The sequence below is a fragment of the Sinohyriopsis cumingii genome, chromosome 19 (genome assembly GCF_028554795.1).
Source record: "Sinohyriopsis cumingii isolate HCF-2022 chromosome 19, ASM2855479v2, whole genome shotgun sequence".
NCBI lineage: Eukaryota > Metazoa > Mollusca > Bivalvia > Unionida > Unionidae > Sinohyriopsis > Sinohyriopsis cumingii.
In genome coordinates this window covers 1275090-1291009 of record NC_142979.1, presented here as the reverse complement: position 1 = coordinate 1291009, position 15920 = coordinate 1275090, and the positions used below count along the sequence as shown (strand labels likewise).

General features: G+C 37.0%; 1 protein-coding gene across 1 annotated transcript in view; it reads left to right on the top strand.

Moving 5' to 3' along the window:
* The window catches only part of LOC149775038 (stalled ribosome sensor GCN1-like), a 218870-nt gene that overhangs the window by 190897 nt on the left and 12053 nt on the right, over nucleotides 1–15920 (top strand). The window contains exons 47-48 of the mRNA XM_089943740.1: nucleotides 2785–2978; nucleotides 8345–8556. Coding sequence (XP_089799866.1) covers nucleotides 2785–2978; nucleotides 8345–8556 — 406 coding nt within the window. The remainder of the gene's footprint in view (nucleotides 1–2784; nucleotides 2979–8344; nucleotides 8557–15920) is intronic.

Sequence of the window (15920 nt, the reverse complement as noted above, 5' to 3'; positions counted from 1 at the left end):
AGAGCTCATACATTTCTTGCATTTCCTCTCTATCATTCCTTTCACTTGACTGGATATATAATACTGTGCAGAGATTTCCAAGTTTATGTTTAGGTATGAAGCTTTTCAGGATCAGACATGTGAACTGTGTGATTCTACTGATCTCTGTGTGTATGTGTGAGCATAATTCACTATTTAATTGTGCTGACAAAAAATCATTATGGACACCTACTCAGAAAAGACACATTTACATGTATATGCTCCTTTTCATCATTTCACTGACATTTTCATTCTCAGTCTAAAGGACACCTGTCCATAAGGAAGACATTTGGTCCCCAGGGTGTCCTTTATGGAACAGGTTGCTGCATGTAATTGAATGCGATTTTAATTCATGGTGTTGTTATGGAATTTGAGGGTTGGTGGTGCAGAAATTAGAAATTGGGATGCATGTGAAAGTTTTGGGAGAGAATATCTGAGATAAGCTTTAAGATAAAATACTTTTGCTGTGGATCTTAAGTTTGATGCATAGAGGATCTTGCTTTACTCTTCACTGTATATGAAATGATGAAATAATTTTAATATTGTTGTATATGAGAAGTGGTGTGTGGTATTATTTTGTTTATTACATTTTGTTTCTAATGAACACTAGCTTCTCTTTGTTAGTGATTGCAAAGGCTTCAAGATGCTCACGAACATAGGTACATGACACTACTATGTGTTATCAAAACATATGCTGTGATATTTATCAAAGATTAAGAGTTCCTCAGGGATATAGCTGTGTAACACTACAATGTGTTGAAGAGTATACCATGATTTCTGGATACAAGTTACTCCAGAATATAGCTTCCTGACACTTCAGTGTGTTATTGAAGAGTATGCTGTGACTTTTATCAAATTATACAAGTTTCTGCAGGACCATGCTACATGGCCATCATGAAACATTTTGTTATTTTTACACCTCCAGAGTGGTAATATCAATATGGGGTATATAACTGAAGATATGTTATAACATCTGGTTCTAAATGAAAATGGTATCACCTGGACATCCAGTATGGCCACTGTAAAGGCCATCTTGAAAATCTTAAGCTGCTCCACCTATATGGATGGTCATATCAACATGGGGTTTTCACTAATAGACTTCATATGATGGTTAATTGGTTTACAATAAATATTGTATTGATCTAACATCAATATGGCCACTGCAGCAGCCTTCTTGAAAATCTTTTTATTGTTACTTCTCCTGAATGGAAATTTATATAAACTTAGGGGTTTCACCATAAGGCTTCTTATGGTGCCTAGTTTGTCTTAAATAAGAATTGTGCAAATCTGATATCCAGTATGGCCACCAAAACCATAAGAGTGATATCTAGCTTTCCTAAATGAAAATGGTGCCAATCGTACGTCCAATATGGCTGTCACAGTAGCTTATTTTAAAGTGTTATTGCTCAAGAATATCGAAGATGGTTTCAGCCCCCAGCAGTTAAAAGATTTTTTAAGTGATCATATCTTGAATTCATGAAAATTCTTTTTGGATTGTTGAGCATCTGTCCCATCAAGGGACTCTTGTTTTCATGGACAAATGAGTTACTCATGGACATTGTGACATGACATTACTGTGTTTTTGAGAAATATGAAGTTGATTTTTATCATGGACTATGAGTTAAAGGACAGAGCTACATAACAGTATGTGTTATTATAGAGTATACTGTGATTTTATCATAGAGTATGAGTTACTGAAAGACAGTTAAATAACTGTACAATGTGTTATCATAGAGTATACTGTGATTTTATCATAGGCTATGAGTTACTTAAAGACAGAGCTAAATAACAATACAATGTGTTATCATAGAGAATACTGTGATTTTATCATAGGCTATGAGTTACTGAAGGACACAGCTGAATAACAGTACAATGTGTTGTTGAGTATACTGTGATTTTATCATAGGCTATGAGTTACTGAAGGACATAGCTAGATAACAATACAATGTGTTATCATAGAGCATACTGTGATTTTATCCTAGGCTGTGAGTTAGTGAAGAACAGAGCTGAATAACAACAGTACATTGTGTTATCATAGGCTGTGAGTTACTGAAGGACACAGCTGAATAACAGTACAATGTGTTATCATGGAGCAGGGGTCTCAAACTCAAATCACCCTGAGGGCTGCATGAGGGCATTTTCGATGGCCCGTGGGCCATACCAACTTCGTTATCTTTCATGACACCTTTTGACGCCAATCATTTTGCGGGCCACAGGATACGGATTGGTGGACCTCATGCAGCCTGCAGCTGCGTGTTTGAGACCCCTGTCATAGAGCATACTATGATTTATCATAGACTTTGAGTTTCTGAAGGACATAGTTAAATAACAGTACAGTGTGTTATTGAGTATACTGTGATTTTATCATAGGCTATGAGTTACTGAAGGACATAGCTAAATAACAGTACAATGTGTTGTTGAGTATACTGTGATTTTATCATAGTCTATGAGTTAGTAATCATAGAGTATACTGTGATTTTATCATAGACTATGAATTACTGAAAGACAGAGCTATATAACTGTACAATGTGTTATCATAGAGTATACTGTGATTTTATCATAGGCTAAGAGTTACTGAAAGACAGTTAAATAACAGTACAATGTATTATTGTAGAGTATACTGTGAGTTTATCATAGGCTGTGAGTTGCTGAAGGACATAGCTACATGACAATACAAAGTAGTATCATAGAGTATATTGAATTTATTATCAAACGATAGTATGATTCTAGTCATTGTGTATGTTATGTAATGTTTCTCATTCACAGGTTGGAGTAATGTTGAAGCCATTCCTGCCTCAGCTTCAAACCACATTTATCAAGGCCTTGAATGATCCCAATAGATCTGTCCGACTGAAAGCAGCAGCAGCTTTAGGGGAGTTGATAGTAATCCATACACGAGTGGATCCCTTGTTTACAGACCTTCAGTCTGGGATAAAAAATGCTGAGGACACAAGTGTTAGGTATTATATTTTTCTTTTCACACCCCACTACAAATATTGAAGTGATATGTAGCATTTTCCCTGTATGTCTGGTCAGGTTTTGTATTTAAGTCATTGTTGCAGAAGATTCATATTTCATGAACACATTCGTTTTACAGTGTTATGCCAATGTAGTTTGGTTCTTTTAAATTAAAAATGTCTTTAATCACTTGCCCTTTTAAGTGAATATAGGTTGTATGTACAGTTCAAGGTTTCTAACTGGTCTGTCTGTCTGTATTTGATTATGATGTCATATCTTGAGACATACATATCTATAAAAACTGTTGCATGAATGACAACTGTGTTTTCACCGAATATAGACAAATTAGTTTTCAACCAGATCTTAGAACCATGGGTCATTTAATTGTAAATTGAATAGTTTGATTAATAAAGTCTTTTGAATGTTTTAATGTCACATATTTAGTTTTACAATGAGTTGACAAAAGAATATTTGTAATAATAAAATGGCATTTATTATCATCATATCAAATACAAGTCAGTTACTGTAATCCCCATTCTTACAGTCTTTATGCACCAGTGTCTTGGCAAAGCATATTATGCAATGACCCTGTCTGTAAAGTTTTTCTTTTCCGCATAATTTCATTTCTTCATCACTACTCCAGAGTCCTAGTAATTAGAGCATCCACCCCAGCAGGTCACAGGATCGAACCCTGACCAAGTCATACCAAAGACTTGTACCAATGTTACTAGCAGCTGCCTCGCCTCTACTCCGTTCTCATGGAAGCGCCTTTGGATGCCTCTACCCCAATTCACATGGAAGTGCGTTTTGAAGCCTCTACACCATTCTCTTAGAAGCGCCTGCTGTAAACATCAGCTATTTTGAGCAGGTTTGCTTAGCGCCACCTTTGGGGAAAACCCCTGTAGATACTACAGTCATTGATGTAAATGACCATTACATCAGATCACATGGTCACTGTTTAAGATCTGGTCATAATCTGCTATTTAAAGTAACTTGGTTGTATTCTCCACTTTCCAATATGGAGGCCGCGGATTTTGTTAATCACTTTCTTGAATTTGCATGATTAGAATCACAACTATGAAAGCTTCAGTTACTTAACACTGCTTAACAGTTAACAGGCAGGCCTATGTGTATGGAGTCAAATAGGTAACAGGTGTTCTATTTATAGCATACTGCTCTGTGTAACTTTGATACATGTATATTGAAGGGCTAAAAGGCCATACACTCTATGAGATAATGGGTAAAGAGGTTAGTGCTAGGACTGGTCAGCCTGGTGTCAGGATAATGTGACTGGGTGGGACATTATGCTAAATGTCTGCGGCATGATGTCCCAGTGCTATACATCACTGTGTAAACTGTCACACTGCAGACATCATAGTGATATGACTGCAAAATTGTTAAAGCTATATTAAAAATCCAAAAATCACACACACAGAGTTCTTCGAAATCCAGTGATTTTCAGGAGAATGTTATCTTGCACTTAGTTTAAGGAAGAATGCTACAATTTTGTGGTCAAAAGATCAAAGCTCAGAATCTGTGTGGCTGAAAACTGAATGTTTTCCTCACTCTGACACAAGCTCTAGATAACATACATGGACCAACCTATCTGGATAGCTTGAACTTTGGGTCTTTTTGATTCTGGTGACTAAAGGTCAAAGAACAGATAAGATATTCAGGTTTTCCACACAATAACATTAGTTCAACATCACAAACTTGGACCAGACTTTGTGGATGGCTTCCTCTTGGGGTAATGAAGCCCAGTAATATGGTGGTTAAAGAGTCAAAAGTAAGGGTTATTGTGATATAATAAAGAAAAGGTTTCTGCACAAACATTTTCATTTCAGGCATGTACCATCACCAATGTTTGTGAATGATGTGGACATTGGGTAAGAAAGAAGCCATTTATTTTGTGATGTCAAAGATCAAAGCCAATGTGACTGAAAAAAGATGATTTATTTTTGGGGTAATAACTTAAATCTAGACAATGTACTATTACCAGAGTTTCTGGAGGACTTGCTAGTAAGGTATGGAAAAGGCATATCGATTTTGGTATTACAAAAAGTCAGTCATTGTTGCACAAGAAACAATAGGTTTTTCAGAATATCCGTTGTTCTAGAGTCTAGTACCGATTCAGTTACCTCAGGATTTGTGTACACATTACTTGGGACTTGTCAGTATCAATATGCAGACACTCAGTCTAAAATTTCTGATGGGTGCAGTATGATTAGAACGTAAACATACACATTAGTTATGGCATCTAAACTACCAGCTTATAAAATGTATTCATCATGTAGTTTCATTCAACTAGACTCTTGTGTAGCTTTCGGACATCTTCACTTAGACCACTCCGGTGGTTAGAGCATCTGCCTCGGATGTGGGAGTTAGTGGGCTGAGTCATACCAAAGACTTTTAAAAAGGTAATACCGTACTTACCGTATCTATTGGGACACCATATTTGTTGGGACAACATATATTAATTTTTAAAGTAATTTTTGTGTGCACTCTGTGTTCTGGGAAATATAATTTTTTTTATTCATAAGTTGTGTGACACCCTTTTAAATCATTTGAAAATAACATGTTGAAAAATGAACTGCAACTGAAATTTTATTTTAAAAATATATAAAACTGTGTACTTTTTAAAACTCTTTAATCCACTTCAGCATCATCTCGTCAACACAACCCTTCTACTGCACACGTATGATCCATTCTTTCAGTGCGGACATATTTTTTAGCTTACTGATGCCATGAAAAATTATTGTTGGAGGCAACACATCCCCTGAGACGGAAACTGCAAGGACTGAAGTCAGATATTTAAAATCAGCACCAGTCATTATAATTCTCACACTTTTAACCTTATCGTCAGTCCATCCAAGAATGAGATCAAAGTACACTAGAATTTCATCCATGTTAATGATCATATTTTGTTGTTGGCATCATCTTCTCTTCTGGCCTTCATGAATTCATCTGATGATTTTATTTTCTCAGAATCTGGGCGTTGCTGGTTGTTGATGTCCATGCACAAGGCACTGTATTGTGACACTTTGAAAATTGTCACATTGTTTCAATTTATTTTTTTTATTCTCTTGAATATCAGTGAAAAAGAACCTAAGTTAGCTTCCATATCTCAGCCAACTTTACATATTGAAAAAAATCGGCATACTTCAAAGAATCCAAAGTTGGCTTCCAAAATTGGATTGCTTTGTAATAAAATAACTTTGTATTGATATCCTTTCAAAAAGTTGACTTAAAAGTATGATCTAGACCTGCCAACTCTTATGATTTTGCTGTCAGTCTTACAAAAATTATCCTTAAAATATGTACTTACGGCATACTAGCAAAACCTACGGAAAAATGATCGTTGCCGAAAAATCCAGATAATTGGTTCATCCAAGTTCTATTGCGATCCAGGTTTCATCTTACATATAGTGAAATTAGTCAGGGAACCAGACTAACTTTACAGCAGCACCTCAGACGCTTGAAACTGCACCAATTTTTTCATGCGAAGCATCTGCATGATCAAACTGTTGATTCTAGAATTTTTTAAAAATGGCATCCAGAAAGCGCTGCATTAAGACGAAAAGGAAAATAAGTTTCTAGAAAAGTTTTAATGATCAACACAGAAGAATAAAAAGAATTATTTAGATTCTTGTGAATAAAAGCTGGAAGGACACAATTACGTTTATTGGACATCATGTGCCAATTTGAGTATATCTCGTGGCAGAGAATATGATTGCCTTCGTCATGTGAAATAAAATGGAATTTCCAAGAATTATGTAAAGTTGAAAGATAGCAACAAGCCATTGACCTGCATAGGGCTTGGAACTAGAGTTTGTGCAACTGTACTAGTGGTAAATAAAGTATGCGTACTTGACAAACTTTTCAGTTGGCAGGTCTGAGTATCCAAAGTCAGCTTCCAAGGTCGCCTTGCTTGTAATAAATTTTGTTTTTGATGTCCTGTTGGTAAGTTCAAACAATGAGTTAACTGCTTGCTGCCAGTTGCATTTATTCACCACCCAGGCTTCTATTTGCTTGGCATCTCTAGTTGTAATTAATACAAACAGGCATTAATGTTTGCGGGTAAACAGTATACACAACAATAACTTGCTTTAATAATACATTTTGTAATGCATGCGAAAGATTCTAAAAGCTTGTCACTTGCACTCAAATGAATGCGTTTTCAAATAATGATTTTTATTTGCGAGATACTATCATACAGTTGACTTAGATATAATTCAGTCTCGGTTATTTTGTACCTAACACTGTATCATGCATGAATGGCAGTTGTCTTCAAGCAGTTGGTTGAATATTTCCCTCTTATTTGTGATTCTGCTGGATCCAGTTTTCAGTCAGATAATATATTCAAACCTTTGAGTACAACCAAACATGATTTGTTTCTCAATTTTCACATCAGTGAACAATGTGCCATGTGTTATCAGACATAAGCGATACACGCTACATTATGGATGCCAAGGTTAAATATATGGAGTTTGTGGATATATTTTATTCTTTAATGCTCATGATGAAAGAAAGAGAAATAAATGATAACAATACAAGGTTAGTTTCTTTCATTTTATTATCAAATAAGGATTTTGTTTATCTATTTTATTGCAACAAGCAGTAGTTGGTGCAAATTCAACACAATTTTGTTTCGTTTCTTAAGTCTTGGGATATGATTTAGGTGAAAAACATTTCACCATAAGTTCTGGGCAGGAAAAAATGTAATTTTTTTGTCATGTCCCAATAGATAAGGTAAATTCGGTAAAGGAACATCCATAAAGGTTGTTCGCAAAGATGGGGGATTGTTTGAGTGCGGACAGCTGTGGACAAGGGGGGAGTGAGTGTAAAGGACCTTGTGGAAGTCTGCAAGCTAGTATTTTTTTGTTATAATATTCTGTGTTGAACAGCTGCTTTAGGCCTACTGCGTGTATTCCAGTATGTTTTGCGGACGTCCGTTATGGGTGATTTCTAAGTAACTTATTTGTTAATCTTAGTTTGTACAATTCATGCCTCAGAATATATATGAATAGGTTGGCATTAATACATAGGTCTGGCTCCCAGTGTCTGAGGTTGACTACATGGCCCACATAACAGCCCTGCAGACCTGAGTCAGTATACAAATAGCCAGGTAAGATGCTCCATGGCCTGTATAGCACTCTCAATTCAGACAATACAGTGCCTGATCTGTGAAGAAGACCCTGGCTGACCATGTGACTGCAGAGCTAGTGCCAGCCTCCCTTGAAGCGGGTGGCTGGCTACAGTAGCATGTGCAAACTAAATGTGAAGACTCAACTGTGTTTGGTTATTGTTTTGATCACAACATGGCAAATTTCCAGTATGGTTTCATTATGATGTCTTGTTTACATAACAGGGACACAATGCTACAGGCCATGAGATTTTGCCTGTCCAGTGCAGGGAGCAAGATGTCAGATGCAGTTCGCAAACAGACCACACCAGCCCTAATTGGAATGCTGGGAACCCAAGAAGACTCCACCAGAACTGTGGCATCAGGATGTCTAGGTGCTCTGTGCAAGTGCCTTCCACCAGAAGAACTGACAGACGTCCTTATACAGAATCTGTTGTGTAAGTACTGCTAGTTGATTAAATATATTGATTTACAGATTGACTGGGGTAGATTGTATAGTGATTCCTCACTCTAACTTACCTCTGTAAATTGAGTTCCTGGGTGAGTATTGTTTTTTTTGTTTACTGTCTCTTTATATATGAATGGCTGGATTTAGCTGGATTTCTCGATCTAGTAGCGAGAAGTATACAAATAGATGGGTTAAACTAGATTTCTTTTATAAATTATTATAGCAGTTGGCACAAGAATAGATGGATTGAGCTGGATTCCTGGATTTATAAATAATGACAGGCATAAATAAATGGATTGAGCTGGATTCAGGATTGATAATGATATGCATAAGAATCAATTAACTTTACTACGCTGTTTCCCCCTTCTCTTTACTACGCTGTTCCCCCTTCTCTTTACTACGCATGTTTCCCCCTCTTTACTATGCTGTTTCCCTCTTCTCTTTACTATGGTGTTTCCCCCTTCTCTTTCTTTCAGAAGAGGCATCTTGATTCTGCCTTGTCCATCTGTCTGTACTTGTGTGCATCTGTCTTTTCATTCATGACAAAGTTCTTCATCACTTCATCAGCTTGGAAAACTTTATTAAATTTTGTAAGCTAGATATGGAGTTATTGTACATACACATAAGGTTTTCCATTTTTTCTCTAGCTCGTTTTTGGGAAACTGTTATTAAAATTCTCTCAGAAACGGGTTATGGATATGAGAATTCCATTTTTCATAACTGTTTCTCCAACATTGTTTGGAGGATTTCATTAAAACTTTGTGGGCTAAATATGTTGTTTGTGTATATATACACATTAAGATTTTACATTTTTCTGGCCTATTTTGAAGAAATTTTGTGAAAAGTTGTGAAAAAGAGGTGTTAAGGATTTAATTCATCATTGCTTTCCAATCCTACATCACTTGCAAGATATTGTCAGAATTGTATGGGATAGATATGTGGTTGGTTTGGATGAACAACGAAGTTTTATTTTTGTTTCCTTTGGTCAGATTTCTTAAAAGATTGTCAAAGCAAGGAATATGTTGGGAATTTAATTCATCACTTCTCCCACACCACTTGGAGGATTTTATTGAAGCACTGTAGACTAGATATGTTGGTGGTGTAGAGGTGCAGTAAGGTTTTCATTGCTATGTCCTGACCCATTTTGAGAGTTGTTGTTGTTGGGTTTAACACCATTTTTCAGCACAAGATAGACTATACATGGCGGCCAGTATAACTGGTGGAGGAAGAACCCTGGAAAACTCCGGGAAGAACCACCGACCCACGAGAAGCTACTGGCAGGCTTTCTCACATACCACGTTAGCCAAGCCTGAGATGCGAACCCACGCAGACAGAGGTGAAATGGCAGTGATCCGAAACAGTGAGCGCTTTAGACTACTCGGCCACTTGGGGCCCCTCCCATTTTGAGAGAAATACTTTCAAGATGTTTCAGACAAGGGAAATTTTTAGGAAATGATTTTTGTCATTGCTTCCCCTTCCATAACATTGTAGTATATTTTTTTAAATCTTTTAGGCTAGATATGCAATAAGATTTTACTGTTTCACTCTGGTCCATTTCAGGAACATTTCTACAAAAATGTTTGAAAAAAAGGAATTTGTGAATTAATGTAGATGCTTATCCTGAAGTGCTTGAAATAGTATCAAATTGAAACTGTAGACTAGGTCTGTGGTTGGTGTTGATATGTAATAAGGTTTTACTTTTTCCTGAGCTCATTTTGGGGAAATTTCTTGAAAAATTGCGGTAAGATTAGGCATTTAGAAAATTGGACTGTTCATTACTTCTCCAAAACTGTTTCAGGGATTTTATTGTAATTTTGTTAGCTAGATTTATGGATGGAGTAGATCTGCCATAATTTTTTACATTCATTGTCTGCCTTAAAGTTTGGGTAATTTTATTAAAAACAAAATTTTTAAAGGGTATTTTAAAAAAAAATGTTTTGGAGATGGTGCTCAAATGATTTTTTTATACATTTGGTAAAAATACTTTCTTTCATATTGCACCACTCCCTCGATAACTCGCAAACCTGCTTATAACGTGGGGTCAGGCATGGATCCCATTTTTTAAACCAGAAAATACCCCAAAAATTGATCCCTATTTGTTGAATTTAAAGAAAATCATGATCAAAATTGGTAATGGAAACTTTGATATATCACTCGTTTCGGTAGATAGGACCTGAAAATTTTAATCAATATTATGAAATATCAAATTTATAAATAGGTCATACAGTTTTTTACATTTTCTTTCGAAACGACATTCCTAGTACACCGCAATTAACGATATGTAAGGAAATTTTGTTGGATGATGATGTCACTTACACCGAGTGGCAGCAGTACTTTTATAAATAAATACAAATTAAGTATTGTTTTAAACAATTAAAATTTGTGTTCTAATTCTATCTTTTAGCTCCTTTTAAATGTAATCGTCATAAATGCAATGTGTCCTCTTGTAATTAAACGTAAAATGCATCAATCTACCGTAACAACTATGTCCACAAGTGTTTCTCTGAAAACCTAATTTAGTGCCGGCCGTGTTTTAATAACTGATTTGCGGAAGTATTTGCTGTATGGTTGCACTGAATTAAAAGCTGGCCTCCTTTGTATTATCACATTAATTATGTCTTTTGAATCAAATAAAGGAGGTGGACTGAAAGAAAAGTTGAAAGGGCAGGAAAATCCTACAAGCTTAAAATCTATTGGCCCTGGTTGTATGTTGAGTGAACTCACTTCATTTGATCAATGGAACACTGTTATAAATGTTATTGTGTATTTAACATAAACAACCATCAATTAACCGACTCTTTCATGACTGTAATGAAAGATAGCAAGGCGGCCAAGCGAAATGAATACTTCGTAAAATAAAGAGCTTGATTTCACAGATACAGACCATTGTGGGCAAGCAAGTTTCAGAGAATTCTTGAACTGGCACTTTGAGATATCCTCAAGGATGATAAGAAGTTTCATTATTACTGCCAATGAAATAATGAATCAATTTTATACTAATTGAACAATACAGAGATTCAGTATCGGCATAGACGATTGCCTCACGAAATAAATGTCACATGTTTTTGGCAAAAAAATGAATCTTGTTTGGTGGTGTATCAACAGTTAGTCTAGTTTCCTGCTCTGTGGATTCCCAGTTTGGCATGATACTATTAAACAGCACTACGGGAACCAGACATACCAAGAAAACAAAAAGCAGTGATGTGATATACAATTTTATTCGCATACACATGATAGGTTGATGAAACTGGTTGGAACACTCTTTCACATGTTGGACATTTTAAAAATAAATGTTATTTAAACAGAATAACAAAAAACTGCATTAGAAAAAGCGCGTTATTAAAAATTATTATCGACATTGTAAAATGAGGATTCAGTCATTAAACAGCCCAAGTTCCTCAACCCCCCACCACTGATTTCTCGATGTCAAAGCAAATTTGTTCAATTTTAGGAGGTCTCTCTGTAACTCGCACCCTCACTTTCAAGTGCGGTCTATGTTTTTGGACCCCGGTTGTGCATGAGTTATCGAGGGGGAGGTGTAGTGCACTAAAGGTCTAATTCTTCTATGCCTCCTAATTGGTTAATTTTCTTGACAAGACTGTTGAAAATTGGGTGTTTTTTGGTTAAATAAAATTCAGAGAAAAATCTTTGTCATCCTTATCTGCTTGATGGAAAAATAAGGTGCAAGGGTACACATGACTGGATGCTTGGCTGCATGTGCATTTACTTTAAATCACCACCACTACTATCATGGCCATAATCACTGTCATTACAGTAATTGACATACCAGTCTGTCAATACAAAATCTTTGATTATGACACAGAAAGACTCATTAGATGAAATTAAGATCTCTTATATTTAGATATGCCCTCCCCAAGCATTATATTGTAATATGCTGTCCTTCCATCCATCTGTTACCAGTTTTGTTTCTGCACAATAATTTCAGTTGTCCAGTTACCAAATTTTGCTAATTTCTTGCACTTGTGGTAAAGAAGAGTAATAAAATCAAACGCAAAGAAGAAAAATGGTTTCTGTGTCAAATACATTACTTGATCACAATAACATAAGTGAATTTATCTCTTCTACCTCCAAATCCAGCCCGCAATGAAACATGAAAAACCTCTTTCATCAGTATATGATACAGATGAAGGGAAGTATCCCAGGCATAACAAGTTTAAACATTTTCTTGCAGCTGTGAACAATGCCTCCAAAGGATCCATGGCAATTTATATTTAATTTTAAATATCCATTTGTTTTCAGTGGTTTAATAACATTGATATACTTGGTATGCACAACATTTGCATTTTTTCTGATTAATTTAGTGGAGGGGAAACATGAAACATACCTGACCTGTACAAAATGTTCTTTCTCAAAATGTAGCATATATTTGCTATGGGTAGAGGATGTTTGTCCAACATCCTGAAAGGCAATTCAAGGGTCACAAAAAATGGACACATTCTATTCCTTTCAAACATAATTATTAAGCATTCATCCATTGAAGAATCAGAGAATAACTAGAACAGCCTATTGCAATGATCACTTAAGATGCAGGTGAAGTCATGCTAATCATTTCCACTCTGGTAAAATTTTAATCTCATATGATCTACATATTACAGCAAACTGTCTTGTCATGAATTTTTATAAACAGGTTGGATGAAACTTGGACATTTGAACCAAAACTGGCATTTACTGTACACCATCCCATCTGCTGACCAACTGGTCCAGCCTCCAGACAACTGAGATATTTTTGCTGTGATAAATCTGTCATCTTGGACTGGTGTATAACATATATCACTCATCAGTTCCTGGATTGACTCTGTCCATGATACAAGTTGAACTGGCATCAAATTTGGAGCCACCCATGAAACCAAGATCAGGTATCTGTGCCAGACTTGCATTTCTCAGCCAGACCATGCTCTTTTGCAGGCTATAACATGGCCAGCTCTTCTGGCAAATCTGAGAGGTAGTACCGCTTCTTCATATGATTTGATCTGTCATAATTAATGTTGTAAGGGATGCTATACACCTAGACAGTCCCCTTGTTGATGTTGGGGTCAATGTGGACTCCTCTGCTCATTCCAGTAGAACCATGGAAAGGATGGTAATTTTGTTTGATGGCAGCAATCAAAGAAATATACAGAATTTTTCCAACAAAATGTCCTCTGCCACTGGCAGTAAACACTGTGTTAAAAGTTGAGGTCTCAGTGGATGTGGTAGAGAAAAGAAACAGGGTTTCTCCTCCCCCCACAAGCTTCCTCCAGCTATCAGTGACTTGCAGCTACACCTGCCCACTGGCAACCCTTTCATGAGTACTATTCTACTTCTGTTTTACCAGCCTTGGATGTGCCAGTTTCCAAAAACCATTTGGGTAATCCAAATTGTTACAGAGGGGCTCCAGATCTCATTTATCCAGCCTTCTCCACTTTCATCTTCTTCCTCAGTGACAGAGATCCCCACAACAAGAAATCACAATCTATTCAGTTTGTCAGATTGAGTAGGGCACACTTGCTATCAGACGTTTTGATGGTCAGCAGCAAGTGGACAAAACCAAGAAAAGGCTCTTATGGAAATGCAGGATAACTGCAATGCCTTCCTTGCTTGGACAGAATATGTCCAAAGAAAACTGGTTCTGATAATGTCAGACTGTTTATTTGATCGTAATGAATTTCCTTATTAAAACTGGGACAGAATTACCAGACTTTTGCATTATGGTATGCATTGTTGTGCCCAAGATTCTGGACAGGCTCATTGTCTTGGTCAGCTGTTTCATACAGAGTGGTCGTTTTGTCCAGCCATTGTCCATTAAGCCTGCAACCTACGAGACCAATCAATTATGGACTTATTCATGACAAGGTGGAACAGCATACCATCCACCTATGTTTCTCCTTTCCTGGACCAAGAGACATAGTCATTGACACCCTTTCAATCATCTGGGATGGAAATTGGGCATATACCTTCTCACCAGCAGTTCTGATACGGAAACTGAGCAGCAAATGATTGGCATGATGTACTAAATAGTTTTGATTACCCTCTTTGGTAGGACAATGATCTGCTGAATTTGGTGACAGACTTAGCCAGGATAATCATAACAATCACTACACTACTTAAGCAGAATCATGGTTACCAGTACTGTATCCATGTCTGGAGAAACTCCTCCATCATACCTGGCTCTTGTCCTACAGTGATAGTCCTTGCAAATGACTAAACACAATCTTTGGTTGTTCTAACCTCCCATTAGGAAATGTTCATCCTTTCAGCAGAACAGTCATTGTGCTCCTGCATGGTGACATAGGTAGAGGTTGGATGCATTTCTCTTTCTCTTAATTTTAATATGTTTGGGTAATGAATTTGGTGGAGAATGCTACTTTTTAGTGAATTATGTTTTGTACAAAAATACTTACCAGATTATTTTACTATCAACCCCTCCAACCCATCCTCCAGATGTTAGCACCCAGTTATGGGTGTTGCTCAAGCTTGAACTGATTACATATGGGTTATTGGTGACCTGCTTTTAGGAAGTAAGAGTTACTTCACATGTCTATCTACCTTTTATATATATATATATATATATATATATATATATATATATATATATATGGTTGGCATCCATTAGTCTCAAGAGACGATGGAAGTGCGCCCATGAGAGATGTCCAGGTTGGTGGTTGTGCAGCATTTGTTATGGCTATGTAGACCAACATGGGAGTGGCAATCCTTGTTGCACTTTAAGGTTGAGTCTGGTGTGTGTTGGACTGCTTTTTCTTCCTCTGCGATAGCTTTTCATCAGCTAGCAAGCATAGCTTGTCCTCGCCGACTTTCTGACCAGTGATCAGAGCATATCGCCAGCTGGACATGTCTAGAGCAAGCTCTTCCCAGGTGTTGACATTGATGTCAAGGGCTTTCATGTCACACTTGCAGACATCCTTGAAGTGGAGATGTGGTCGTCCAATTGACCTTTTGCCAGAGGCAAGTTTCGAATAAAGAATGCCTGTGGGAATCCGTCCGACTTCCATCTGACGTACTTGGCCCAGCCGTCTGATGCGATGTTGACAGAGGAGTTTGACCATGCTGGGTATCTTTGCACATTCAAGCACCTCGTTGTTTGTTACTCTATCGCTCCAGGTGATTCCGAGTAAGCATCAGAGACATCACATGTGAAAGGGGCTCTTTTCTCTTGTGAGGCATACAGAGTCCAGGTTTCACTGGCATAAAACAGAGTGCTTAGCATGCAGGCAAGATACACAAACATCTTTGTGTTCAGGGTCAGCATGCTGTTGTTCCACACTCTCTGCGACAACCTGGAGAGAGTTGTCGATGCCTTTCCAATCCGCTTGTTGAGCTCAGATGAAAACACAT